The 24,945-nt window shown below is 44.7% G+C and overlaps 12 protein-coding genes across 17 annotated transcripts; 7 read left to right on the plus strand and 5 right to left on the minus strand.

Moving 5' to 3' along the window:
• Window positions 1-69: 69 nt before the first annotated feature.
• Window positions 70-950, plus strand: LOC6536818 (c-Myc-binding protein homolog). Its single transcript, XM_002097352.4, has 2 exons — window positions 70-224; window positions 289-950. Exons 1-2 carry the CDS (start codon window positions 213-215, stop codon window positions 805-807), a joined length of 531 nt encoding a protein of 176 aa, XP_002097388.1. The 5' UTR covers window positions 70-212; the 3' UTR covers window positions 808-950.
• A 653-nt stretch (window positions 951-1,603) lies between these two features.
• Window positions 1,604-3,215, minus strand: LOC6536819 (serine/threonine-protein phosphatase alpha-2 isoform). The gene is made up of 2 exons (XM_002097353.4): window positions 1,918-3,215; window positions 1,604-1,823 (listed from the first exon to the last, which is right to left on the minus strand). The coding sequence occupies exon 1, from the start codon at window positions 3,000-3,002 to the stop codon at window positions 2,094-2,096; it is 909 nt and encodes a 302-aa protein (XP_002097389.1). The 5' UTR covers window positions 3,003-3,215; the 3' UTR covers window positions 1,604-1,823; window positions 1,918-2,093.
• A 704-nt stretch (window positions 3,216-3,919) lies between these two features.
• Window positions 3,920-5,458, plus strand: LOC6536820 (sialic acid synthase). The gene is made up of 2 exons (XM_002097354.3): window positions 3,920-4,301; window positions 4,621-5,458. The coding sequence occupies exons 1-2, from the start codon at window positions 3,966-3,968 to the stop codon at window positions 5,401-5,403; spliced, it is 1,119 nt and encodes a 372-aa protein (XP_002097390.1). The 5' UTR covers window positions 3,920-3,965; the 3' UTR covers window positions 5,404-5,458.
• Window positions 5,360-6,871, minus strand: LOC6536821 (interleukin enhancer-binding factor 2 homolog). The gene is made up of 3 exons (XM_002097355.4): window positions 6,623-6,871; window positions 6,431-6,559; window positions 5,360-6,369 (listed from the first exon to the last, which is right to left on the minus strand). The coding sequence occupies exons 1-3, from the start codon at window positions 6,785-6,787 to the stop codon at window positions 5,473-5,475; spliced, it is 1,191 nt and encodes a 396-aa protein (XP_002097391.3). The 5' UTR covers window positions 6,788-6,871; the 3' UTR covers window positions 5,360-5,472.
• A 208-nt stretch (window positions 6,872-7,079) lies between these two features.
• LOC6536822 (zinc finger protein OZF) lies at window positions 7,080-9,138 on the plus strand. 3 transcript variants are annotated; one of them, XM_002097356.4, is made up of 2 exons: window positions 7,080-7,192; window positions 7,250-9,138. In XM_002097356.4, exon 2 carries the CDS (start codon window positions 7,254-7,256, stop codon window positions 8,865-8,867), a length of 1,614 nt encoding a protein of 537 aa, XP_002097392.1. In that variant the 5' UTR covers window positions 7,080-7,192; window positions 7,250-7,253; the 3' UTR covers window positions 8,868-9,138. The 3 variants fall into 3 exon arrangements, with proteins under 3 accessions (XP_002097392.1, XP_015047960.1, XP_015047959.1); XM_015192474.3 differs by having other exon boundaries at window positions 7,109-7,192; window positions 7,243-9,138; XM_015192473.3 differs by having other exon boundaries at window positions 7,110-7,198.
• On the plus strand, window positions 9,031-10,209 carry LOC6536823 (proteasome subunit alpha type-2). Its single transcript, XM_002097357.4, has 5 exons — window positions 9,031-9,172; window positions 9,275-9,351; window positions 9,411-9,666; window positions 9,732-9,887; window positions 9,956-10,209. Exons 1-5 carry the CDS (start codon window positions 9,132-9,134, stop codon window positions 10,128-10,130), a joined length of 705 nt encoding a protein of 234 aa, XP_002097393.1. The 5' UTR covers window positions 9,031-9,131; the 3' UTR covers window positions 10,131-10,209.
• Window positions 10,210-10,218: 9 nt separating this feature from the next.
• LOC6536824 (SUMO-activating enzyme subunit 1) lies at window positions 10,219-11,497 on the minus strand. Its single transcript, XM_002097358.4, has 3 exons — window positions 11,299-11,497; window positions 10,803-11,231; window positions 10,219-10,741 (listed from the first exon to the last, which is right to left on the minus strand). The coding sequence occupies exons 1-3, from the start codon at window positions 11,403-11,405 to the stop codon at window positions 10,264-10,266; spliced, it is 1,014 nt and encodes a 337-aa protein (XP_002097394.1). The 5' UTR covers window positions 11,406-11,497; the 3' UTR covers window positions 10,219-10,263.
• Window positions 11,498-11,682: 185 nt separating this feature from the next.
• LOC6536825 (probable enoyl-CoA hydratase echA8) lies at window positions 11,683-13,315 on the plus strand. Its single transcript, XM_002097359.3, has 4 exons — window positions 11,683-11,840; window positions 11,902-12,007; window positions 12,086-12,871; window positions 12,931-13,315. The coding sequence occupies exons 2-4, from the start codon at window positions 11,905-11,907 to the stop codon at window positions 13,176-13,178; spliced, it is 1,137 nt and encodes a 378-aa protein (XP_002097395.1). The 5' UTR covers window positions 11,683-11,840; window positions 11,902-11,904; the 3' UTR covers window positions 13,179-13,315.
• A 143-nt stretch (window positions 13,316-13,458) lies between these two features.
• Window positions 13,459-15,134, plus strand: LOC6536826 (acyl-CoA Delta-9 desaturase). 2 transcript variants are annotated; one of them, XM_002097360.4, is made up of 4 exons: window positions 13,459-13,950; window positions 14,016-14,352; window positions 14,473-14,658; window positions 14,724-15,134. In XM_002097360.4, the coding sequence occupies exons 1-4, from the start codon at window positions 13,713-13,715 to the stop codon at window positions 15,037-15,039; spliced, it is 1,077 nt and encodes a 358-aa protein (XP_002097396.1). In that variant the 5' UTR covers window positions 13,459-13,712; the 3' UTR covers window positions 15,040-15,134. The 2 variants fall into 2 exon arrangements, with proteins under 2 accessions (XP_002097396.1, XP_039232145.1); XM_039376211.2 differs by having other exon boundaries at window positions 13,817-13,960.
• On the minus strand, window positions 15,118-15,634 carry LOC120321931. Its single transcript, XM_039376215.2, has one exon. The coding sequence runs from the start codon at window positions 15,605-15,607 to the stop codon at window positions 15,347-15,349; it is 261 nt and encodes an 86-aa protein (XP_039232149.1). The 5' UTR covers window positions 15,608-15,634; the 3' UTR covers window positions 15,118-15,346.
• Window positions 15,634-16,479, minus strand: LOC6536828. Its single transcript, XM_002097362.4, has one exon. It carries the CDS (start codon window positions 16,349-16,351, stop codon window positions 15,641-15,643), a length of 711 nt encoding a protein of 236 aa, XP_002097398.1. The 5' UTR covers window positions 16,352-16,479; the 3' UTR covers window positions 15,634-15,640.
• A 408-nt stretch (window positions 16,480-16,887) lies between these two features.
• On the plus strand, window positions 16,888-24,877 carry LOC6536829 (acyl-CoA Delta-9 desaturase). Of its 3 annotated transcripts, none has more exons than XM_015192476.2 (5): window positions 16,888-16,987; window positions 22,247-22,566; window positions 23,358-23,694; window positions 23,756-23,941; window positions 24,003-24,877. In XM_015192476.2, exons 2-5 carry the CDS (start codon window positions 22,257-22,259, stop codon window positions 24,319-24,321), a joined length of 1,152 nt encoding a protein of 383 aa, XP_015047962.1. In that variant the 5' UTR covers window positions 16,888-16,987; window positions 22,247-22,256; the 3' UTR covers window positions 24,322-24,877. The 3 variants fall into 3 exon arrangements, with proteins under 3 accessions (XP_015047962.1, XP_002097399.1, XP_039232144.1); XM_002097363.3 differs by lacking the exon at window positions 16,888-16,987 and adding an exon at window positions 18,900-19,069; XM_039376210.1 differs by lacking the exon at window positions 16,888-16,987 and adding an exon at window positions 21,475-21,580.
• Window positions 24,878-24,945: the final 68 nt, after the last annotated feature.

The raw sequence follows: 24,945 nt of genomic DNA on the forward strand, positions 1-24,945 counted from the left end.
AAACAAACGGTCTTCTTTCCAACAATCTAAAAACAAGTATGTAAAAAACCCTTTATTTAACCCTTTCAAATTTGTATTTTTAATATGAGCCGAACTAGTTCCGTTTGACGCCGGCGTGCAGCCCTGGTTCAGGTAGTGTGCCAAGGGGGCTTGACTGTGGTATATTTCGAAGTTCCGGCCACGGTCACACCGCACATCTCCATTTTTCAAAGATGTCCTTTAAGGTGAGCTTTTGCCCAAAACCCGACTGCCCCACTTGCTAACCACGAATCTCTCGCGATGACGCAGCCCATTGATCCGAAGCGCGACGAGATCCGGCGCTACCTGGAGCGCGGCAGCGTCCTGGACTCGCTGACCAAGATCTTCATACGCGTGATCAAGGAGCGGCCAGAGAATCCCATGGAGTACATCCGGAACCACATCGGTGTGGTGCGCCACCAGCACGACAAGTACGAGCGTCTGCAGCAGGATCTGCAGCTGGCCAACGAGGAGATCCAGCGGCTGCGTGCCATCATCAACAGCATCAATCCGGAGGTGCTCCAGGGCCATCAGCCAGTGGCCTCCAGCGAAGTGGTCGCCCCGGAGCAGCCTGAGACCGTGGCCGTGGCCGAGCCCACTGAGGCGGCGGAGCAGCAGGAGAACGGCGAGCTAGGCCCAGAGAAGCCCGGGGAAAGTTCGGACGCCGTGGCGGAGGTCACCGCTGTGATGGAGGCCTGCCAGATTGAGGAGAAGGCGGTGGTGGCCAGCGAGGAGGCCGCACAGCCTAGCCCAACCGTCCAAGCTGAAGCCAGTGGCTCCAGCGAGTAGATCTCAGATGACAGCAGCTCGCAGGCTCACACCAAAAATCAGCAGACATCCCATTAGAACGCATCCATTTAGAAGAAATGTTAAGTATTTTTCGAAGTGTACATGTAAATAAAGCGAAATACAAGATATGCAGCAAATGCGAATTATGGATTTTTCAAATGTTTATTGAAATCAGTTTCATAATTCATACACGTTTTATATCATTTGTTTATTAATACAAAGGATTATTGATAATACATATTAATAATAGTTAATTTTTAAAAAAACACGTTCTTAAAATGACGGGATAGCTGATGAATGGAAGGCGGAAAGGAGTTTTCGGGGCAAACTAATAAATTCCTTTGATTCTCGTGCGGATTTTCCTCTGGCGCCCATTTGATCGGGCAGCCATGTGGACGAACAAAAAAGGTCGAAACTTAGTGTTTATAATTCACTTCTTGGCAAGCGTTCGCCTCCACCTCCTGCTCGTCTGTTCAACGATTTCCCTTCTTCGATTTTTGTTTCTCGTTTTGTTTTGCTTCGCTTTCTACTCTTAAGGCCAAAGAGCGCTACAGGGCCCCCTTTTCTGTATCTGTATGCTTTGTGACCGACTGAGGTCCAGTCACACTCCTCCAGTCCATCAAGTACATCTAGTCCAATATAATGCTGGGTGCTCTGCTCGTACGGACCTGATTACCTAGTGTGTAAATTTTGGACAAAACCTATAAACGCAGGTGTTGAAATGTGTGTACAAGTGTGTGTGCGTGGGTGTATGGTTGGTCGGTAGATATACATATAAGTATATATGCGGGGGCTATTAAAAATAAATATGTGGCTTTTAATCATGGTATTTGTCAATGTGTTTGTAATTGCGATTTAAATCTCAATGGGAGTGGAAGGAAAGACTGCATTCATCTGCTGGAAGGTACCCCAGGGGATGTCCTTTGATCGTGAATCGCTGCTACTCCAGGCACGCATGCATTCGCTGGCTGTCCGAATTGCTGAGGGATTTTCTTGTGGATTTTGAATCGCCCTGGCTGCCGATGATAAAAGTGACCAAGAACAGAGATAAGGTTGGGGTGAGAGTGTGATTCACTAGTTGATTTCACTGCGTCAGCAGCCCACACTTACGTTTCATGCATCATTTGATGTGTTGTTTCAAAGCATTTTATTTCTGATTGTTGTGGATGTTTTGGTTTTTTGTATTTGTTTCTCTTGTTGTTGTGTTTTTGTTTTGTATCTTGGTAGGGTTTCTTATTGATCTGTTTTAGATAGAAAAAGACTGCTCTTCGTGCATGTGTGTGATATTACTTTTTACGCTTGTCAGCTGGCTTGAGGATCTGGAACGAGCACATCAGCGTGTCGTCCACGGACATCATGGCGCCGGCGTTGTCGAACTCGCCACAGTAGTTGGGCGCCGAGAACAGGGTGACCAGCATGCGTTTGGCAAAGAACTCGTACCCATCCTCGACGACCTGATGGGCTCGGCAGATGAGATCGAACTCGTGCTTCTGCAAAAACTTGGCCACCACCTCGGCACCGAAGGTGAAGCTAACGCCGCGATCGTTTTCGCCCCAACCCATGGTATCCTTATCGGGATCGGACCACAGGAGATCGCACAGCAGGCCCTGGTCGGGCACATCGGTGGGCCGCATAATGCGACGGATCTGCTCCATGGATGTCAAATCGGGGCTGAGGCCGCCGTGGCAGCAGAAGATCTTCTCATCGACAATGGCCGCCACCGGCAGGCAGTTGAAGCAGTCCGTGAATGTCTTCCACAACTTAATGCTGTAGCGACGCTTGCACTCGTCGTAGAATCCGTATATGCGATTGATGCTGGCGCACTCGTGGTTGCCGCGCAGCAGGAAGAAGTTCTCAGAGTATTTGATCTTGTAGGCGAGCAGCAGGCAGATGGTCTCCAGCGACTGCTTGCCGCGATCGACGTAGTCGCCCAGGAACAGGTAATTCGACTCCGGCGGAAAGCCGCCGTACTCGAACAGGCGCAACAGATCGTAGTACTGTCCATGGATGTCACCGCAGATCTTTAGCGGCGCCTCCAGCTCGAGCAGAATGGGCTGCGATAGAAAGATCTCGCGCGACTTCAAGCAGAGTCCCCGAATTTCGCCCTCCGAGAGCTGTACGTTTTTGCCTGGCCGTGCCCCACGCACCTCCAGAAGTCGCGATATTATGCTGTCGATATTCATCACGTCGCCCATGTTTGCGTCGGGAAGTTTTGATCTGGTGCACTACTGCTGCTGTTGGGTGTCGAGGTTGCCGCGAACGATGGTTGGTAGCGCCGAAATAGCCTCGAAATCTCTCTAGTTTCCCAAATCTATTTCTGCTAAATACTTTTCACAGCTAACTGGTATGAAAATTCCTTCGTACGATGTTGCGTGGGTGCGAGCGGGATGGCAAGTGTGCATCTGGCAAGTGGTGCCACACCGCCGGAAGGCGTGGATCTGGCCAGATAATAGACGCCATCTTATCTAATCGATAACAGGCTAAGATAGCGCGTAATCGATAACGTCGTTGACTTAATATTCGGTTTTTTCCGTAAACGCATTTTTGAATCCATAGTTTGAATTGTGCAACAGCTCTACTTTTTTATTTGAATTTTGTTTGACCCTATATTCGCTCAAAACTGCCAAATCTCCGGCTTCAAATTTTGTTGCTCTGTTTGTAATCGATTTAAACGCATGGCGTCCTGGGTTGACCAGATATTCAATTTAATTGTGTGGCAGCCCTGACCAGGTGGAGACTAACCATCCTGCTCGCACTTATGCACGCCCGGGCATGACTAACTGGGAACTAGAGGTGGGAGATAGACGCTATTGCTGAGTCTATTCGATTTTTTAGAAAATGAGCGGATATTTTAAATACATTAAAAATTCAAATGCTATATTCAATAAGAATATTGGTTCACGGAACTTCGTTTAATTCACCTATTGTTTTCTTTATTGGAATAACTAGACACATGAATTATGTTTAAGATTCCTTAATGTCTAAAAACCTAACTATAATATTAAAAGAAATATAATATCGAACAATAATGTTAGGCAAATTTACAAAAAAAAGCTTTTACTATGTTTTGTTATCGATAATCCACTCGATGCATTTCCTGACTACGCCCGTTAATCATTTAATTAACTGTAAAATAGGCGGGTTTCCATTTAATTAAAATGCTGTTAAACGATATTATGAGCCGAAAAGTAGTTGATGCCGTCTATATCATAGCGGAAATTGGCCAAAACCATCAGGGCTGCGTGGAAACAGCTAAGAAAATGATCTGGGAGGCCAAGAAGGCCGGATGCCACTGCGTTAAGTTTCAGAAATCCGATTTGCCAGCAAAGTTTACGCGATCCGCCCTAAATCGCGAATATATTAGCGATCACGCCTGGGGAAAAACCTACGGAGAGCACAAGGAGTACCTGGAGTTCTCCAAGGATCAGTATCTCCAGCTGCAGGCCTACTGCAAGGAGCTTGGTGTGGACTTTACGGCTTCCGCCATGGATGAGGTTGATATTGATTATTAGACTTAAACCTAACTTTCAGAATGTGAATTGCTGGGAATTTTATTTAAACCATTCTAAATTGAACTACTGAAAAGATGTCAATGCAGCATCTTTGAAGTTTTTTATGTTAAAAAAGAAATATGGCTAAAACATAACCATATTGTTGAAAAAATTAGAATTTAACTAAATTTTTTTATAACAATTTTGTGTTTTTAGAAACTCATTGAAATTACTTATTGGAATAGTATACATCCAAAAAGTAAATAGTTAAAATTCATCCAAAAAGGTAATTTATAAATCTTTATATGTTATTTTTTAACAGAGATCGTTGGAGTTCCTGGCAGACCTAAATGTTCCTTTCATTAAAATTGGGTCCGGAGATGCAAACAACTTTCCGCTTCTCAAAAAGGCCGCCAGTTTGGACTTGCCTCTTGTAATCTCCACCGGAATGCAGACCATGCAAACTGTGGAGAGGATTGTGCACACTATGAGGGAGGCAGGAAAACAGAACTACGCCCTAATGCACTGCGTATCATCATACCCAACTGCACCCGAAGATTGCAACTTGCAGTTGATATCCCTTTTTAGAAGACGTTTTCCCGATGTGGTAATTGGGTACTCGGGTCATGAACTGGGAGTGGTCGTTAGCCAGGCCGCTGTACTGCTAGGAGCACGCATAGTGGAGCGCCACTTTACGCTGGACAAGAGTCAAAAGGGGTCCGATCATCGTTGCTCCCTTGAGCCCCAGGAATTGAAAGCTCTAACTGCAGCAATCTCCAACTTTGAACTTTCTTCAGTCTCGTTGTCTCCAAAGAAAATATTTCAAAAATTAAATGGAAGCCGCGAACTGGAGGCAGCTCTTAGGGATGTTGAAAACAAAACCATTCTACCCTGCGAGCTGCCCTGCCGAAATAAACTTGGCAAATCCATTGTGGCGGCTAGGAGTCTCAAAAAAGGTGGTAGGTTGCAATTGGCAGATATGGCCATTAAAGTTAGTGAACCTAGCGGCCTTACAGCGGAGGTTTACCTGGACATAGTCGGGAAGGAATTGGCAGACAATATTGGTGAGGATGAACCCATATATGGGAGTAGCATAATTATTTGAATCATGGGTTTTGAAAAAGTACACGATGTGGAATTAAAATACAATTGTAAATGAATAGCTGGAGGTGCATTACTCGGCTCCATCGTCGCTGCCTTCATCTTCGTTTTCATTCTCGATCATCTCGATGTCCTCCTCGAGGTCGCCCTCCTTTTTGTCCGTTGGCTTCTCGTAGACAGCGGTTAGCGGGGACACGCACACGCCGTTCCAGACGGACATTTCGCGCACAATGCTGGTGTTGCCCTCCAGGCCCAAAATGTGTTTGTATCCGCCGTGGGCCAGCACGCGGAGCAGCGTCTGTGACGTGTAGCAGCACACATCCTGCTGCTCCAATGTCATGGCAGTATGCACCCGAATGTGTCCAGGCTCGGTGGGATCCGTGATGCCGGCCGAGCCGGGCAGAAAGAGCCCGGCGGAGAGCAGCTGAAAGACGCGACGGAAGGCTAGATTGATGGGCAGTGCCTGACGCGACGGGTTGTTCATGATGGCCAGATGAGCAATGAGGTCCAACATCCAGGCCGACAACGGCGAAAAGGCGTCGAAGCGCCTGGTGAGATCCTTGAGAATACGAATGAGCACCTTTATCGAGGAGTGGTGGGCATTTTCCTCGAACCAGCGCGTGTGGCGGATGGCAGCCAGATGGCTCTGCATAAGTTTGTGATCCAAATGTATCTCCGGCTCCAGCTTGCGCAGATTCTGCGGCAAGGTGGCGATCAAAATGCGCACCTTGGCATGCACGTTGGCGATGTCGAAGCCGCGCTCATGGATCTGTACGGTGTGCTGATCGCCCTTGGTCAGAACTTCAGTCTTCATGCTGGCCTTCAGGTCGGCCTCGACTTTTTTGGCCAGCGCGTCGACGGACTCCTTGGTGGGCAGCGTTTTTAGGATAACCACCACGTCGGCCACATTGTTGCCGGTCAGAATGGTGCCCTTCTTAAAGGAGCCAACCTGACGCACCTCCTCCAGTTGCTGTGGAATAACCAGAGCACTCTATACATGCAAATAACAAAGAGTAGTGTGATGTACTTACACAAGTGGTCAGATCACCGGGTGCAACCACCAGATTGTCTAGGACAGCCTGCACCTTGGTCACTAGATTCCCAATGGCAGTCTGTTCGCTAGGAGTGGGGCTCAAGTCCTGGTTACGCTTCAGAAGCGCCTGAAATGCCAATTGTAATCCTATTGAAATCCCCTTGGATACGCATGTGCTTTATTGATTTACCGCAGTCAAAGCAGAATCGTCAACGGCGCCGGCGGATGGAACTTTGGGAAAGAAGACCTCCGCCAGGGTCAGATCGAAGGGGTGGCGGGGCACGAATGTCTTTTTGAACGGCGGACGTATGCCGCCGCGCATGGGGCGGCCACCTCGGAGAGCTCCACGAACCATATTCCTGTGGGGATGAATTTTTAATTATTTTCTTAACGCCGGAGCGTTCTGTTTTCTTTTACAGATGGGAACAGTGTGACCAGAGCTGAACCGGTGCGAAAACGACTTTAAAGAGAGGCTCAAAATATACCGAACATAATATTGGTCGCGGTGATACATTTTGAATTTTTAAACCTTTTGACTTAAATTAAAATCACTAAATGCATTGAATTGAAATACGGAGTCTGGGAAGTTTATTGTGCTAACCTTATGAGCTTCAGCTTGTGAATCAAGGGTCTAATCAGTTTTAGGAAAGCCCTTTATGTACAAACAACGTTATGATATTTATGTTGATGGTCTTACACTTTTAATGTAAGGCGACACTCTAGAATTTAAGCAATCCAATCGACTCAGGAGCGCATAAAGGTATCCGTAAGTAGTCTAAATCGAACTAAAGATGACTCTAATCCTTCTAGTTTTTAGAACAATGGATTTGGCGATCGTAGACCAATGCCCCGTGAAGAACGAACCACTCGAAGAAGACACATTCGAGGAAGAATTGTGCTCGATTTCTGACTGCGAAATCGAAGAGACCGAAAGTGAAATAAAGATCGAAGAGGCTTGTAATTATGACATCGATTTCGAGCCAGCTAAAAGCATACACCAAAACACCCCGACGAAGCTGAAGGCTTGTAAATCCAAAATAGGACAGAAGCGCCTCTTGCGAAATCGCACAGATACGTTTAAGTGTACTCTTTGCCAAAAGGCGTTTACAAGAAAGGAAAACCTGCAAACGCACTTGCGAACTCACATAGGAGAACGGCCGTTCGAGTGTTCCCACTGCTCCAAGACTTTTGGTAGCAGCTCACATTATAAGCGGCACTTGCTCATACACGCCGAAAACCGACCCTTCAAGTGTCCCCACTGCTCAAAGACTTTCATCCTGAATACATCGCTCAAACAACATCTGCGAATACACACAGGAGAAAGGCCGTTCTCCTGTTCCCAGTGCTCTGCTTCATTTACAGTGAAATCTTCACTTCACACACACATGATAGTCCACACTGGCGAACGGCCGTTTAAGTGTACCCAGTGCTCAACGTCTTTTGCGCGGAAATCAAATTTTCAGGAACACTTGCGTGCGCACACAGGAGAACGACCCTTTAAGTGTATTCACTGCCCAAAGGCATTCAAAAGCAATTCGCATCTCCAGGAACACCTGCGAACGCATATGGAGGCACGGCCCTTTGAGTGTTCCCACTGCTCGAAAAGCTTTAAGCTCAAGTCAATCCTTCAAAAGCACTTGCGAACGCACACTGAAGGGTCCTTTAAGTGTACCCAGTGCACGAAGACTTTTGCAGAGAATGCAAGTTTGCAAATTCATCTGCGAGTGCACGCGGGAGAAAACCCGTACGAGTGTTCTCATTGCTCAGAGACCTTTGCAAGCAACTCCACTTTTCAACTGCACTTGCTTAAGCACGCTGGAAAAGAGCCCCTGAAGTGTTCCCAGTGCTCAGCCACTTTTGCAATGAGGTCCCTTCTTCAAATCCACGTACGTTCCCATACAAGAGAGCGAAAGTTTAAGTGCGCCGAGTGCTCCAAATCATTTTTTAGGAAGACACACCTTAAGGAGCACCAGGTAGTTCACACGGGAGGACGGCCCTTTAAGTGTACCCACTGTTCGAAGGATTTCAGACATCGTTCGCATCTACAGGTCCATTTGCAAGATCATACTGGAAAAAAGCCCCTTATGTGTTCCTACTGTTCGAAGGAATTTAAGCTGCATTCGCAACTTCAAGTGCACCTGAGAGACCATACTGGAAAAAGCCCCTTCGAGTGTTCCCACTGCTCAAAGACCTATTTGGCCAAATCGAATCTTCAAATACACTTGCGATCACACACGGGGGAGGAACTGCCTTTTAAGTGTTCCTACTGCTCTAAGAGCTTTGCAAGGAGCGGAGACCATAAGGCACACTTGCTGGTGCACACGGGAGAGAAGCCCTTCAAGTGTTCACACTGTCCAACTAGATTCACTCAGAAATCCAGTCTTAAGCGACACCAAAAGAAAAATTTATGCGGCAAAGGCTCAAATAGAAAATAGTTAGCATAGAAATGTCGTTAAAATAAAGTAAAAGCAAGCATCAGTACAAAATCCAAACAAAAATCAAAGAGATTTTGAATTTTGGAAGTTTTGAACCCCCAGAAGTGTGACCAGTTGTTCAGGCCATGATCGAGCTGTACTATTTTTGGCATTCAACATTCGGTCACACTGCCGCCCAATTGCTGTGTCATTTTTGTTTCTGTGCAAAGTAAGTCGGCTTTTTTATTTTACACATCAAATCACTGCATTTGAGGCCCAGGAAATATGGCTACCGAACGCTACAGCTTTTCGTTGACCACGTTCAGGTGAGAACAGCGCTATAACCCGCGGGGAACATCCGATTCACCCGGCGCAACTTAACCTGCCGCCATGACTGGGCAATAAGTAAAATTTTCTAACGTTTGCAGTCCTTCGGGAAAACTCGTCCAACTGGAGTATGCATTGGCGGCCGTATCCGGCGGAGCTCCCTCCGTGGGAATTATGGGTTAGTATGCAGTGCAGCCAGTCGTTGGCATTCAGCTAACACCCTCTTTTCGGATGCAGCTTCCAATGGCGTCGTCATTGCCACAGAGAACAAACACAAGTCGCCGCTGTATGAGGAGCACAGTGTGCATCGCGTGGAGATGATCTACAAGCACATTGGCATGGTGTACTCGGGAATGGGTCCGGACTACCGCCTGCTGGTCAAGCAGGCCCGCAAGATCGCCCAGACCTACTACCTGACCTACAAGGAGCCTATTCCAGTGTCGCAGCTGGTGCAGCGCGTTGCCACGCTAATGCAGGAGTACACTCAGTCCGGGTAAGTGTGCAAGCTGTCCTCCACTTTAAATCCCCTTTGGTAATCGTATACAATCCCACCAACAGTGGCGTGCGTCCCTTCGGAGTTTCCCTACTGATCTGCGGCTGGGACAATGACCGTCCGTATCTCTACCAATCCGATCCTTCGGGCGCCTACTTCGCCTGGAAGGCCACTGCCATGGGCAAGAACGCAGTCAACGGCAAAACCTTCCTGGAGAAGCGGTAAGTACCAACCAATAATAGTACCCCGAACGTAGTCGGACGTCAATCATATTTTCACCCACCTGCAGCTACAGCGAAGATTTGGAGCTGGACGACGCTGTTCACACCGCTATCCTCACTCTTAAAGAAGGATTTGAGGGAAAAATGACTGCCGACAACATTGAAATCGGAATCTGCGATCAGAACGGATTTCAGCGCCTGGACCCCGCCTCCATCAAGGACTACTTGGCCAGCATCCCCTAAACGTTAAACGCCCCGCTAAGATTACCACAAGCTAAGCTTTTTTGATAAGTACGGGACATTAAAAAACAAATAAAATTTACAACTGGTGTTATTTGATATTCAGATTTTTAATATAAGCCTTTAGTGGATAAGTTCACTTCGCCTCGATGGTCTCGACATATCCTGCACAAGTTTCGGGGTCAAAAACGAACAGATTACGGTGCGGCGCTTCTACTTTAGTAACCACCTTGATGACCTCTTGGGCCACAACTCCGCCAACAACCGCGACGGCTGGTGAGATCTGTGCAAAAATCAAACCCAGAGCTTCGTCACTCAGAAGAGAGTTGGGCAACAATTCGTCGCGAATCCCGCGAAGCAATTCTAGGTCAGCGTCTCTGGTCTTGTAGCTGGGATCTCGCTGGTGGGCTGTGCGGAACTTTTGCAGCACACTTAACAACAAAACACCCGGCCCATTGCGCTTCAGTTTGCGCAAATAGCTGGGCGCCGTAATATCGAATTCTAGCCAGGCAGAGTAGCCGGGATAGTCCACATCACGCTGAGTTGGAATGGACACTGTTTCATACTTCTTTTTTTTGTCCGCATTGGATACGACCTTGTGCTTGATTACATCCCTGGAAAAGGTTGACATTAATGTAACAAATTCGGTGAGCAATGGTAGATAGAAGGACCTACTCGACGTAGCTGTGCTTCTGCAGACTGGCAAAATAGAACCCGAAGGTGCCCCATACATCGGTTGCTATGAACTTAACGCCCAGGTCGCGGCAAATGCTGTCGATGCGCAGCAGCTCCTCGTTGGTCGCGCCATTGACCACCACCACGTCGAACTGGGAGAAGAACTCCGAGGCCTTCTCCTGCAAGGGTTCGCGGTCAGCGGAGATGTCCACCATGGGATTGAGAGCACGAGCCCGTGCCAATGATGCTTCGGCACGGTTGCTGTTCAGCGATTCACGGGGGGCCAGGAACTGCGAACAGAAGTCCTCCTCGGTTACGTTCTTATCGTCCAACAGTTTTACGGAGTTGACGCCGGACAGGATGATGTTCTTGGTAATCTCGGCGCCCAGGCCGCACAGTCCTGCGATTAGAATCTTGGCCGTGCGCAGGCTGAAATTGAAAATATATTTTATCGTATTATAGCGCCATTGCAAAATGCCGGCTTTTTTGCACGCACCGTTTCTGAGATTCCAGACCCCAGAGTCGGATTTGTCTGTCGTATAGCTCGTTCTCCGCCTCCGTGAGCTCCACGGCTGTCTCGTTGGTGTCCATATCCACAACCATTGTTTATTTTTAAGTTTAAAATAGTTTTTGCAGCTTAATGCCAATTTTTTTTTGCATCAACACTCAGTGAGACGCCGCCAAAACACACTAACGCCTTTAGAAAATGCCAAAACGCATTTATTAAGTCAGTGCTGCCAACTGTTTCTGCTAAGTTGTCTTTCTGCACATACGCAAGAAAACACAATAAAATAATCAAAATTATGCAATTGAACACATTAAACTTATTATGTACTGTATTTCTAGAATCTTAAACCATTTTAAACAAATTCAGTTTCATTAAATTTTTTGATTTATCGCACACCAAAATAGCTTTAAAGTAGCTGAGATAAGCGTGAAAAAGCTAACATAATAGGATTGCCATAAAACGGTGGCAGCTCTGTAAAACAATTACTATCGAATTGTTTTTACGAAACTTGACCAATATTTAACTTTCCGGTAAGCATTTCAGCTTGTTGCTCGTCTTTGTACAGAATAATTAATTGCCGTTTTGGTTTAGACCATGCTTCGCAAATTTGGCAGTCTGTTGGCCCAGCAGGTGGGCCAGCAAGCACGTTTCACCGCAGCGAGTCGCACATTTTCCTCGACAAAAGCGCTGCATAAAGGTATGTACATCAGTCGGCGAAAAAGCCGGTGACATAATGTGAACGTGAGCCAGTGTAGTAACCGCTCAATTTCTCCAGATCCAGCGACCCAGGAAGCGGAGGCGGCGCCGCCCAAGAACATCCTGGTGGAGAAGGACAAGAACATCACCCTGATCGGCATCAATCGACCGCAGCAGCGCAATGCCATCGATTCGCTCACAGCTTCGCAACTTTGCGACGCCTTCGCCAATTTCGAGGCGGACGACACCTCGCCGGTGGCCGTCCTGTACGGCGTGGGCGGATCCTTTTGCTCCGGCTTCGACATCCTGGAGATCAGCACCGACGAGAAGGAAGAGATTAGCGTGGACATCCTGATGCGACCGGAGGGCTCTGTCGGTCCGACGCGTCGCCAGATCAAGAAGCCAGTTGTGTGCGGCATCAATGGCTACTGTATAGCCAACGGCTTGGAACTGGCACTCATGTGTGATCTGCGCGTGATGGAGGAGTCCGCCGTACTAGGATTCTTCAATCGACGCTTTGGTGTGCCAATGCTCGATGCCGGCACTATTCGGCTGCCGGCCATGATTGGATTGTCCAGAGCCCTGGACCTGATACTGACTGGACGTCCGGTGGGCTCCCAGGAGGCCCATGACATTGGGCTGGTCAACCGGATTGTGCCCACGGGCACGGCCTTGGGCAATGCCCTGGAGCTAGCCACATGTCTAGCCAAGTTCCCGCAACGCGCGCTCATCCACGACCGCAACTCGGTCTACTCGAGCACCTTCGAGACCTCAACTTTCCACCAGGCGGTGCAGAACGAGGTGATGTTCACGTCTCGAGAGATCATCGAGGACATGCAAAACGGAATCAAATGGTTCAACCAAAGTAAGTTGGTCCAGCAGCATTGGTTTTTCATTTTTTAAATCCTTTTTATTCCCGTGCAGCCTTTAAGCCGGACACCACGCATTCGTGGCTAAAGCGGGATCGCTCAATGGCCGACTGGGACGATGAGGAAGTGGCTGAGGCTGCTGCGCAAAAGGAAAAACTAAAGCAGGAGCAGGAGGCTGCTTTGGCTGAGGCCGAAAAACAAAAGCAGGCCGAAAAGGCGCAGAAAAAGTCGAAGAAGGCCGAAGAAAAGCCTGCTGAAAGCGTCGATAGTAAAGATCCCAAAGATAAGCCAAATGAAAAGTAGTTATGCCTTATCTAAACAAAATTAACTGTTCCAAATCATTTAATTTAATTTTGTATATAACGCACCTATTACCAGTTTCAAACTGATCCATTCGACCTTTCTAACTTATTCAAATACATTACTGTAATCGGATAAAATGTGAATGGCTTTATTCTTATAATATCACAGTAACAACTTGTAACTGATTGAAATGAAACTGATTTGTTCTTTGAACTTTGAAGTTAAGTCTGCTATAAAGCTGGTACAGAGCTCTTAAATTAATATTAGCTTCTAATTAACAGTCGCGCCAAAGTCAAATGGCTATTAAGAGTGAATTATAGGTTTATGCGTTAGAGATTCCAATGGCAGTGGTAGTAAAGACATTGCCGGATTCGGTCGGACCTAAAACCAAGATTACATAGTGCAAGGACATAAAGGAAATTGTTACAAATATAAAACGTTTTTCTAGTGTTCAGGATAAGGATATATTAACTTGAAAACGGCAAGAATAAAAGAGAGTTAATCAGTAGTAGTGCAGTAAAAGCAAGAAAGGATATGGCTCCCTATGAGCCCTCTTCTAATTCTTCCAAACAAACGGGTGTCCTATTCGAAGGCGATGCGGAAACAGCCGACGGAGACCTCACTAGCGATAGATTCCAGTTGAAACGAGCAGAAAACCGTCGGCTTGATCTGGTCTGGCGGAATATAATCCTGTTCGCTTTGGTGCACCTGTCTGCACTATATGGCCTCTACTCCATATTCACAAAGGCGAAACTCGCCACCACACTTTTTGGTTAGCTAAGGTAACTTCCATTGTTGGGCTATTACCATGCTAATCGATTCCTTTGGTGCCCAAAGCTGCCGGATTGTATATCATTGGCATGCTGGGCGTTACAGCCGGTGCCCATCGCCTTTGGGCGCATCGCACCTACAAGGCCAAGTGGCCCCTCCGCCTGATCCTGGTCATCTTCAACACGGTCGCCTTTCAGGATGCCGCCTACCACTGGGCCCGTGACCATCGCGTCCACCACAAATACTCGGAGACTGATGCCGATCCGCACAACGCCACCCGTGGGTTCTTCTTCTCGCACGTCGGCTGGCTTCTGTGCAAGAAACATCCGGATATCAAGGAAAAGGGAAAGGGACTGGACCTTTCCGACCTGCGCGCCGATCCCATTTTAATGTTCCAGCGAAAGTAATTACACACATAATTATTTAATAGTTAATCCAATATAATAGGGTGTCCTGAAAAATTATGACTATTATCTTCATTAGAGGTTCAAATAGACAATTAAATCATTTATATCATTTATAGGCACTACTATATCCTCATGCCCCTGGCGTGCTTTGTTCTGCCCACTGTCATTCCAATGGTTTACTGGAATGAGACACTGGCCTCCTCCTGGTTCGTGGCCAGCATGTTCAGGTGGTGCTTCCAGCTGAACATGACCTGGTTGGTGAACAGTGCGGCCCACCAATTCGGAAATCGTCCATACGACAAGTAGGTTATCACTAGTTCTGTCAATGAATGCTTTTATATTTACTATGCTTTTGTAACCTCGACAGGACCATGAATCCCACCCAGAATGCTTATGTATCGGCCTTTACGTTTGGCGAGGGATGGCACAACTACCATCATTCCTTCCCATGGGACTACAAGACGGCCGAATGGGGTCGCTACTCCCTGAACATAACCACGGCCTTCATCGACATGTTCGCCAAGATCGGCTGGGCCTACGACCTCAAAACGGTGGCTCCCGACATGATCCAGCGGCGGGTACTCCGCACTGGCGACGGTTCCCACGAGCTGTGGGGCTGGGGCGATAAGGACCTGACACCGGAGGATGCCAGGAACGTGCTCTTCGTCGATAAAAGATCATAAATTTTGTAGTACCCCTATATTAAAAACTTAAAAACTACAGCCCAAAAGCTACTGTAGGTGATACTCAAAACATAACTATGAAATTGAACACCGTATTCGAAAATATTGTTATTTATCTGGCCTCTTATCAAACATTTATGATGGTTGCTAATAGCATGTGCGAATTATAACTGATATTGCTTATCAAATAAGGGATTTCATTGAGTGATCACGACCAGGGTTGAGGTTTGAGTTGAGCAGGTCGCATGTGATAAGACTAATCAGGTGTCTGTAGGAAAGTTTCAGTTGTATGGCGGTGGAAAATGATTCAATCCAATTGTTCCTTGAACTCCAGTATGTTCAGGACTATGTCCGCCAAGGCCTGCGGCTTGACCCCCGCCTCCAGCAGTTCCAGGCAGAGATCAAAGGCGGCCTTAGACAAACGGGTGTGGGTGATGGCCGACATGCCGTGCAGGGCGATGTGAAGAGGCGGCGATGTGTGCAGGCAAAGGAAACTGCCAGTTGGCTCATCTTCCTGCTTCGGTTCGGGACTCTGTTCCGGATCAGTTTCTTGCGACATCATAAACATATATATGGTGTTGTTTTTGAATGGACTGACAGCTTAGAAAATGCTATGGTAATGTCGGCTTTTTACGGCAATAAAGATCACCCCGCCAGACACGGACACTTTGTGCCAGAAGTTTTCCCTCGAAGCTGAATCCACATGCCGGAGGGACGAATCTTGCCAGATGTGCATGTCGACACAATGGATGGACAGTAGTAGGACCATCAGCCCGGCGGAGACCCTTTGCCGGTAACCAACGAGGATGAAGGCTACCAAGAGCTTTACACCGTAATTGTAGAGGACGTACCACCGAAGCCGCTCCATATCCTTGCAGTTCATGTAGGTGAGCAGCAGGAAGGCGACAACCGCGGTGCGTTGAGACCTTAGCATTATAACCAGCAGGGCACTGATCAGATTGCACAGCTGGAAGTACCTGGCGACGCTCCACTGCGACGGATTGACGGCTAGCCGCAGGTGGGACGCCAGCCAAAGGAGTCCCGTGCCCAGATTAATCTCCATTCTGGTCACAATCAGCACTGAGCCAATGAATTGACCGATCGCCAGCAAGTTGATGCAGACTCCAGCCGCAATGAGCCCACAACGACAGTTCATGTTCAGGATGCTCTGCTCCAGTCGCCAATACTGGCAGATGTGCAGGGCATCCGCCAGAAAGCTGGACACGATAAGCATCCTGGCAAAAGTTGCAAGCAGGATCTTCACCATCCGCCTTTGGTACATTTGGAGGATTAAAGGTTCAATGCCCATCATCCTTATGAACTTGACTATGTGTTTTAGCTCTTCGAATCTGATACTCGATAGCCAAATGATTGTTTAATGCTTTTTTCAACTAAGTAATTATAGTAACAAGAAAATATTTTTATTCAAAATGCTTTGACTACTTCGACGACAGAAATTAGTTGGAGAGACTTAAAAAAAGTTATTCAAAAAAGTATCTAAAGTTACAAGAAATTAAACAATATTGTTATGAATTTAATAAGTGTCATTTAACTAAAACTAATTCAATGAAAATTTCCGTTAAAAACTAAGGTTTATATTTGTATGTATCGCATGTACATGTGAATTACAATCTACAGTTCCTCCTAATTTCAAATATAAACGAATTTGAAGTCAAATAATTTTGATTTGCTGAGATTGCGTTTTTATTTATTGTATGATAATTTATAATACGCCAATAATAACCGTTATAAATATAATCTTTAACATCACTGTAATAAAAATAGACAGATATCGATAAGATACGATAAAACACGCTATCGATACTCATCTAACTCATAACTGGGTGGATCGCTTTGCCATCACTAAAACAGGAGACTTTTTGTTTCGTTGGAACTTAGTGATAAATCTTAAAAATATATTAACTCTCTAGATTTGGATAACATTTGCGTAAGTTATACACAAAATAACCTACCAAGTTTATAATATATTACACATTTAAAGCAATTGCTGAAATGCACGTGATCACTAATCAGACGCATCACCGGCGTCTGTTTTAAAACTGATTAGAAATATGGTCGATTATCAACTAATGGAAATTTATTTAATAGATTATAGTTTTGCAAGTAGTACAATGCACCGAAAGTTGTTTACATGTGACCTTAGCGCGCGCACGCCCCGGTGACGTCACATCTCATGTGCCTAGTCCCCAAGCGATTTAACCCTTTTGACGGGCATTTAGAACTACGCATAGCGGACTCCAATCGGAATCTTATTAATCAGTTCGTGTTAGCAATACTCTTGCTTTAAAGACAGATTAGTTACTTACTGCCTCATTCCTCCGTCCACGTTGAAAACTGGAGTTCATTCCAATATATTTTTATTTCATTCGAAGTTTTATCAAGAACTACATTTTGCGTTCACTATTAATGATTCATATTTAACAACACTTGCATCATGAACGCAAAAGAGTTATTTGGAATTTTTTTTTTTATTAATAGTGTTTTTTTATTAAAAGTGTTAAATTTTTTGTTAGGACTTTATTACTCAGTTAGTGGGTTCAGAATATCATTGATTGATGAAAAGATTAACTTTTCAAACTAACGATTCGGTTCTCATTCTGTTGACGTCCCAAGAGTTACCATATATGTATGTACATACATACTGTGTGGCATCTGGTGATGAGATTAAAAGGTTGCTAAAATTTCTCTATGAATATTTTCGTTCGATTGCACACAATTCTACAGATTTGAAACTCATCGTTTTTTTAACTGCGCACTATGAGTACTTTGTTGTTTGATACAGAAAATTATGGATGTACATTAAAACTCATACATACATATATGTGTATATATTTACACATGACCCCTTAATCTACGTATTTTTTATTGGAGCGTAGGCATTCTTTTCATTACAAATGTATTTTTTTAGAAACAATTTCACACCTGACCTCCTAATAGAAATGCTGTTTTATAGAATGTAGTGTTTTTCATAGTTTTTTTTTGTACCTTAAAAATTAGTTAATATTTTAGTGACCCAGGTGTCAAGGTTGTGAGTTAACTTTCTTAAGCTCCGTATTGGATTTTCTTTTGGCGCAGGCAATTCGTTTGAGTATTTCGTAATTAACCGCTATGACATAAATATGCAATTATATGGAAGTTTTGTATGAAATTCGCGTGACACTTGAGCTCATCTTCTGATATTGAAAAACAAAAGAGATATGCAAAATAGCCTTGTTTTCGTGCCGACTTCAGTGGAATATATGTAAAAATATGGGTCTAGGAGGTTGATCTTGTCAACTGGTTTGGACCGACCAAAGTGCGAGAACCGTAAAATGAACTAAAAACAGATTATGAGAGGCCAGGTGTATTCACGGCTAAACCATTATCTTGGACAGCCGGCGAATCACCGGAGAACATCGATAAGATTGTCCTAAAATTGGCCTAAGCCTGCAGCTGGGATTCAAAGTGCGAAGGCTAACCCCAACAGCTGCGTTGACTATCCCCATTTTTAACTTTCGGTAATTGTATTGTTGACAAGCCCCATGGTAATTGACTCCAAAACTTCACCGCTTATTTCGGATTCAATTACGCATTTCGGATATATGTATGTATGTACATATGTACATATACATAGGTACTAGCATATAGAAAGTATTTGTCATTTCACAGATGTTTACAATTTCATGGAGATTAGGGCGCCCGATGGGGCTACGTGCATGCCGGTAATCTGGGAAGCTCGGGAGAAGTAGCAACCAAATGCACACACGCCGGCGGAGAAGGAGAAAAGCTCTGACGTTGTCCCGCCGATTTGCCTAATCGATTTGTTTTCGTTTTGGCAACCGTGCGACCGGTTGGTCAGTTCGAATCGAGTTCGTCTAGTGTGCGGACGTGTGCCTTCGCCACTCCTACACTGAAATATATAGTGCAAATCACATTGATTGAAAGACCGATCGCAGAGTGTCCTCAGTTTTCGGACTACCGACTGTGCAAAGTGGAAAAGTGCGAGTTTTGGGAAGCTGAATTAAAACAGGTTGGTTTTCCAGCTGGCCACTTGTTGAGCAATTGCAACAGGATATGTAGACAGTTCCCAGTGGGAGCAGTGTTTACGTAAACCCCAAGTAGAAAATCGAGAAAAGCCAGCTAGAGATTTGGTTCGTTTAACTTTCAATCTCTTGTGATTTTGAGATTTTCATTTTGAGGGCCTTTGGCCAAACGATCTTGGTTCAAGTTTTATGTAGCGCTCACTCTTCGCTTTCGTCAAGGTTTTAGTTGGAAGGTTAGATTTGGCTTTATTTCAAGTTGTCTCGTTGGTCAGAAAAGCAAAGAAAAATACACTAGCTATCCTTCAAGCAAAACGGGTGCGTAAAGAACGCTTTGAATTCCATTAAGGTGACGAAAATGTAGGGCATTGTACTAGAGTATGCGACATATGGATAAATCCAACTCATTTGGACGGTCAAGTTTTGTACTTTAATGCCAAATTAACATCCAATCACATTTGCAAGGGCAATCGAAGTTCTCTAGCCGACGCATTCACTGCTTCCGTGCTCAATTTGATTTATCATATGAATTAATTGCTTCTTTTTTGCATTTCAACTAAGCTGTGCGTTCTCTCTTTTTTTACGGTGAACGAACTTTGACTGCAATTATGCATGGATACGCTTAAATTGCAAATTAAGTGCTTCGAATTTGCGAGAAATAATTTTCACTCTTGTTGCGCTACAGTTCGTTTGAGCGGCGATCTAGTCTTCCAGTTAAAGTCTATTTGTCAAATTAGATGAAGTGCAAATATTCAACTATCAGATACAACATCTAAACAAATCGGCCGACACGAACTGTACTTAAAAAAATACTTGCCGAAATTAGTTGCAAGCAAATTTGTTAAGAATTATTGTGCAAAAATATCATATATTAACTAGGGTAGTCCCATTTACTTATCATAGTGTATTATGCATTACATTACCATTTGTATTTCAATTGCATCATATAATGACATACGAATACTTGATTATCAACAAAAATTTTAATTTATTAACTATTATTAATACAAAATGTAGTTTAAATACGAAAGTAGTTTTATTAACATTTCAACTTCCATAAATTTAATTTTAAAAAACAGTTCCATTAGTTTTGCCTAATTGTCCGAAATTTATTCGAACTTAAGAACACGCTCTAGTTTTTTATGCGTGTAATATCTCAGTGAAGCATCACGCTCTTGCAACGTGATAACGGGCCGCAACAATAACAAATGGAAAACTACTCTCGCTCCATCTTGCTCTTTGCGCTTTCTGCCGCTCTCTTTTGCTCTCGTGTAAGCTCCCACGCTTTCCGTTCCCTTCGCGCAAGAAAGAAACAGAGATAACCGCAAGAAATTGGCAAAAGCAGCAGCAAATTTCAAGTTCAATGCGTGCCTCTGATAAATGGGCAATGTTTGCTGACTTTGCATTCGAATGTTTGCTGTCTTTTGGTGGACAGTGGTTGGTTTATACCGGTTTTGCTCTCGCAGCTCCAAAAACAGTCGGCTTTTTTGTTGACATGCTGGCGGCATTAGCTTTTTCTCTTCCCCTCCCACTGTCTGTGGCCCTTTCTTCTTTCGCCACGTTAAAAGCTTTTGCGTGTGATCTGCTGTTCTTGCATTACAAACACATGTACATTTGTGTGTGCGAATGCGGAATTCTTCTTTCCACCTAATCTGTTAAAAATCAGAGGCGTTTGTAGGACCATTTTGAAGAAAGGGGTCCTAAGGGAATGTCTTATTTTACTGCCTTTTCTTAACGTAAACTAGTATTCCTAATATATAAATATTATTATGTTATACAAATAAATAAAAACAAACGGAAAAGTAATGTAGATGTCATGATCAAATAGTTATATATTGTTGTAAGGTGCCCTTTACAAGAACCCCCTTGCTGACGCCACTGCCCGCCATTCTTCTAATCACCTTTTTCGTGTTCATATCGCCTAAGCATCGTATGATTTGTAAGCTCTTGCTTGACCATAGGTTCACGTGTTTAACTGGGTAATGGCCCCATCCAGGGTTCGAAGTACGCAACTGTCAAGTTTTGTAATAAACGCTTGTTTGATATAGCCGCAATTAGCAGGTGATTCACATGCGATTGGATAGAGATTCAGACAGATACTATACAATATCAAACACGTCGGCAAGGCGCGTCAGGTTGTTAAGGGCGACTCCGATTAGATAGGGCTAAAGTCTCTTCGTCTATAGTCTAGACATATCAAATCTAACCCTGACCTCAGCAATGGGCAAATAAAATCGCCCAACTGGCCAACATCTACCACATCTAATCTGCTAATGAGAGGCCCACACACACATACGCACATACATATATGTACGCGCGCACGAACACACCTGCAAAAGCTTTAGCTGATCTAAAGCTCTTGAGCGAGCTTTTCGCCAAACGCTGCGGATTCTCGTCGTCGGCAACTTTTGCACAGCAGTTTTTAAACGCCAGTTAACCGAACGGCTTGTTAATTTCTAGTTGCGGGGAATAAAACACCTTTTTTTTTTGGTGTAATCTAGGTAAAATCATAAATAGTAGTCTCAAGTGCAATTCCATCGAACTTGCGGTTGTTCACTTTTTGCTGAATAGTTTCCAATTCTTTTTAATTTAACACTTTTTAGGCTGTGTGAGTGGGTGTGCGTGTGTGTGTGTATAACAAAGCATGCTAGAGTTCATTGAAGAAGGAATTTTCCATCAAACGTGTCACTGCGTTCCTGGCTTCATTGGTAACCTTGAGTCAAGGTTTCCATCTGCTCTGGTTCCCAGTGACCCAGTAACCACATGTTCCACATTCAGAAATCCACCTGGTGCTTGTTCCCACACCGGCTTTTTACATTATGCATGCCATGCGAATCCTGACACAAGGACGCGCAAGCAGCGTTTATTGATTTTTTTCATCCATTAGCCATTAGCCGAATAAGACAACAAAAATCCGCATTAGGCAAGAATATACACAATATTTAAGGGTACTCAAATCAACACAGCTTAGCTCAGCCCAGCTCGACTGGACACCTCGGGGTCTGGCCATAAAAAGCCGCTTGGAATCACCAAGTCAAAGCGTGTCAAGTTCAGTCATTCGACTCACCTGGCTAATTGCCCAAGCCACCAAGTTGGCACAGACACTAATTGCTCTTTTGTTTATGTCGTTTCTAATTTGTTGGCTTTGACTTCTTTCCGCACGCCAGTTGATGCAAGATGCCGCCCAACGCCCAAGCCGGTGCCCAGTCCATCTCGGACTCGCTGATCGCAGCAGCTAGTGCCGCCGCCGACTCGGGTCAGAGCCCCACCAAGCTGCAGGAGGACTCCACCGGAGTGCTCTTCGAGTGCGATGTGGAGACCACCGATGGTGGACTTGTCAAGGACATCACCGTCATGAAGAAGGCCGAAAAGCGCCGCCTGAAGCTGGTCTGGCGCAACATCATCGCCTTCGGTTACCTCCATCTGGCTGCCCTCTACGGAGCCTACCTTATGGTCACTTCCGCCAAGTGGCAGACCGTCATAACCGGTGAGTCAACAATTTATCAAAATGGGTCACAAGAGGTCTCTTGTATCCACACTCTACATTCCAACAGAAGCTTGAATATACATATATTACTTTTGTGTCCAAAAATCCATAAGATCCAAATTGCCATAAAATAAGATCTTTAACCGGCAGACTTCGGAGAATTATAATATCAGAAAGAATTATAATTAGGCATTATATCTAACTATTACTTAATGGCAAGAGGTCAGGGTCATGTCAATTAACAAAATAATTTCTCAATTGCGTAGAATCAGACTTTTTAAAGTAAAGTTCTAATGGCAAACGTCTTTCTATAGAAATGTATAAAACGCTTTTTACAGTATCATTTTAAAATTCAGCATTATTGAAATATATGTAAAACGAATAAGCAAACATTATGGAAATTTTATACTTTTGGTAAGGCTTGACAGCCATTGCCATCTTCCTGTCGCGTGCCGAACTCTCGACCATATAGAGGTTATCTAAGGCTTGCGCCCTGATAACCTTCACCAAGTTGATATTGTGGAAGTCCAGACTAAACATGGCACAGACTGCTGATCGTACTTTCCATATACGCGATTACCTCAATGTGCAGGTGCTTATTTTTGTCGCAAATCAAATTACCTTACATAAATTAGAACGATCACCTTTGCGATCAAACTTAGTAAGCAATATCAAAATGTTTGTTAAGTCACCGAGGATCGGTTACTTCATTTGAATAATTAAGTAAAGTTGGTAGTAATGTTTCTTTTAAATTAATTTTAACCTACTATATAATTGATTTCTTTTTCTAGCATATCTACTATATGTCGTTTCTGGCCTGGGTATTACCGCTGGTGCCCATCGTCTTTGGGCGCATCGCTCCTACAAGGCCAAGTGGCCACTGCGAGTGATTCTGATCATCTTCAACACGATCGCCTTCCAGGATGCCGCCTACCACTGGGCCCGTGACCATCGCGTCCACCACAAATACTCAGAGACTGATGCCGATCCACACAACGCCACCCGTGGTTTCTTCTTCTCGCACGTCGGCTGGCTGCTGTGCAAGAAGCACCCGGAGGTGAAAGCCAAGGGCAAGGGTGTCGATCTATCCGACCTGCGCGCCGATCCTATCCTCATGTTCCAGAAGAAGTAAGCAACTCCATTCGTTGTAAGTCCCTGCACATACTAATATGTTAATTCTATTGTGCAGATACTACATGCTTTTGATGCCAATTGCTTGCTTCATTATCCCGACCGTGGTGCCCATGTACGCCTGGGGCGAATCGTTCGTGAACGCCTGGTTTGTGGCCACCATGTTCCGCTGGTGTTTCATCCTGAACGTAACCTGGCTGGTAAACAGTGCTGCCCACAAGTTCGGTGGTCGTCCCTACGACAAGTAAGTGCTAAGGGTTTGGATGTCGTGTGAATGAGTACTTACGCGGCTTTGTTCTTTATAGATTCATCAATCCTTCGGAGAACATCTCGGTGGCTATCTTGGCCTTCGGAGAGGGATGGCATAACTACCACCACGTCTTCCCCTGGGATTACAAGACGGCTGAGTTCGGAAAATACTCGCTAAACTTCACTACCGGCTTCATCGATTTCTTCGCCAAGATCGGCTGGGCCTACGACCTCAAGACGGTGTCCACGGACATCATCAAGAAGCGAGTGAAGCGTACCGGTGACGGCACTCACGCCACGTGGGGATGGGGCGATGTAGACCAGCCCAAGGAGGAGATTGAGGATGCTGTCATTACACACAAAAAGAGCGAATAGGCAGGTTGAGCGTAGGGCCAATCATGGGAGGGTTTAGCAGAAAATCAATCAAATTCAAGTAAAGCAAAGAAACATAATTTTCCATTTTGCAAATGTCCGCGGAACATATTTCCTAACAGAGCAGAAGCCCATTTAATTAATTCTAAGATAAAGCATTGATGATAACTGTTTGTTGTATCTCGAAAACTTTATACCGTCTGTGTTAAACGAACCAGCTCCGGAAATGTTTTTATTTTGCTCTCTTTTAGGAGAGACGCAAACTAACTTTGTATTTATACACGCATATAATTGCTTAATACCTGGATATTTATGTACAATAGATGGCAATCGGAGCTTTTCATTCACTGTTATCTCAAAATCACTGTAATTTGAGAGAAATTTTCAGTTAAAAATCTAAAAAAAATTATACAAATGGAGGAAAACTTTCAGCTTCAAAGAAAAAGAAATACCTGCAAATGAAAGATTTTAGTATTTAGCGTAAGCCAAAAACAAAAAGAATTATCAAGGAACTAATATATAAACTATATAATAAACGATCGATGTTAGAACACTAAAAGACACTTTCACCTATACATATGATATTTCTTTAAATGTTATAAAATAAAATGGGAAAACGTCTCTGGG

Source organism: Drosophila yakuba, chromosome 3R (genome assembly GCF_016746365.2).
Source record: "Drosophila yakuba strain Tai18E2 chromosome 3R, Prin_Dyak_Tai18E2_2.1, whole genome shotgun sequence".
Taxonomy (NCBI): Eukaryota; Metazoa; Arthropoda; class Insecta; order Diptera; family Drosophilidae; genus Drosophila; species Drosophila yakuba.

Excerpts from the sequence above, each read along its gene's own strand:
- LOC6536828 (XM_002097362.4), bottom strand. The coding sequence starts at position 16,351 with ATGATGGGCATTGAACCTTTAATCCTCCAAATGTACCAAAGGCGGATG.
- LOC6536825 (XM_002097359.3), top strand. The coding sequence starts at position 11,905 with ATGCTTCGCAAATTTGGCAGTCTGTTGGCCCAGCAGGTGGGCCAGCAA. Across the intron at positions 12,008-12,085 it reads GACAAAAGCGCTGCATAAAG|ATCCAGCGACCCAGGAAGCG; the intron begins GTATGTACATCA and ends CAATTTCTCCAG. Across the intron at positions 12,872-12,930 it reads AATCAAATGGTTCAACCAAA|CCTTTAAGCCGGACACCACG; the intron begins GTAAGTTGGTCC and ends ATTCCCGTGCAG.
- LOC6536820 (XM_002097354.3), top strand. The coding sequence starts at position 3,966 with ATGCTGTTAAACGATATTATGAGCCGAAAAGTAGTTGATGCCGTCTAT. Across the intron at positions 4,302-4,620 it reads CGGCTTCCGCCATGGATGAG|AGATCGTTGGAGTTCCTGGC; the intron begins GTTGATATTGAT and ends ATTTTTTAACAG.
- LOC6536821 (XM_002097355.4), bottom strand. The coding sequence starts at position 6,787 with ATGGTTCGTGGAGCTCTCCGAGGTGGCCGCCCCATGCGCGGCGGCATA. Across the intron at positions 6,560-6,622 it reads ACGATTCTGCTTTGACTGCG|GCGCTTCTGAAGCGTAACCA; the intron begins GTAAATCAATAA and ends TTGGCATTTCAG. Across the intron at positions 6,370-6,430 it reads CCGGTGATCTGACCACTTGT|CAACTGGAGGAGGTGCGTCA; the intron begins GTAAGTACATCA and ends GTTATTCCACAG.
- LOC120321931 (XM_039376215.2), bottom strand. The coding sequence starts at position 15,607 with ATGTTTATGATGTCGCAAGAAACTGATCCGGAACAGAGTCCCGAACCG.
- LOC6536829 (XM_015192476.2), top strand. The coding sequence starts at position 22,257 with ATGCCGCCCAACGCCCAAGCCGGTGCCCAGTCCATCTCGGACTCGCTG. Across the intron at positions 22,567-23,357 it reads GTGGCAGACCGTCATAACCG|CATATCTACTATATGTCGTT; the intron begins GTGAGTCAACAA and ends TTCTTTTTCTAG. Across the intron at positions 23,942-24,002 it reads GGTGGTCGTCCCTACGACAA|ATTCATCAATCCTTCGGAGA; the intron begins GTAAGTGCTAAG and ends TGTTCTTTATAG.
- LOC6536826 (XM_002097360.4), top strand. The coding sequence starts at position 13,713 with ATGGCTCCCTATGAGCCCTCTTCTAATTCTTCCAAACAAACGGGTGTC. Across the intron at positions 13,951-14,015 it reads ACTCGCCACCACACTTTTTG|CTGCCGGATTGTATATCATT; the intron begins GTTAGCTAAGGT and ends TGGTGCCCAAAG. Across the intron at positions 14,659-14,723 it reads GGAAATCGTCCATACGACAA|GACCATGAATCCCACCCAGA; the intron begins GTAGGTTATCAC and ends TAACCTCGACAG.
- LOC6536819 (XM_002097353.4), bottom strand. The coding sequence starts at position 3,002 with ATGGGCGACGTGATGAATATCGACAGCATAATATCGCGACTTCTGGAG.
- LOC6536822 (XM_002097356.4), top strand. The coding sequence starts at position 7,254 with ATGGATTTGGCGATCGTAGACCAATGCCCCGTGAAGAACGAACCACTC.
- LOC6536823 (XM_002097357.4), top strand. The coding sequence starts at position 9,132 with ATGGCTACCGAACGCTACAGCTTTTCGTTGACCACGTTCAG. Across the intron at positions 9,352-9,410 it reads TCCCTCCGTGGGAATTATGG|CTTCCAATGGCGTCGTCATT; the intron begins GTTAGTATGCAG and ends TTTCGGATGCAG. Across the intron at positions 9,888-9,955 it reads AAAACCTTCCTGGAGAAGCG|CTACAGCGAAGATTTGGAGC; the intron begins GTAAGTACCAAC and ends ACCCACCTGCAG.
- LOC6536824 (XM_002097358.4), bottom strand. The coding sequence starts at position 11,405 with ATGGTTGTGGATATGGACACCAACGAGACAGCCGTGGAGCTCACGGAG. Across the intron at positions 11,232-11,298 it reads GGTCTGGAATCTCAGAAACG|CCTGCGCACGGCCAAGATTC; the intron begins GTGCGTGCAAAA and ends TTTCAATTTCAG. Across the intron at positions 10,742-10,802 it reads CAGAAGCACAGCTACGTCGA|GGATGTAATCAAGCACAAGG; the intron begins GTAGGTCCTTCT and ends AACCTTTTCCAG.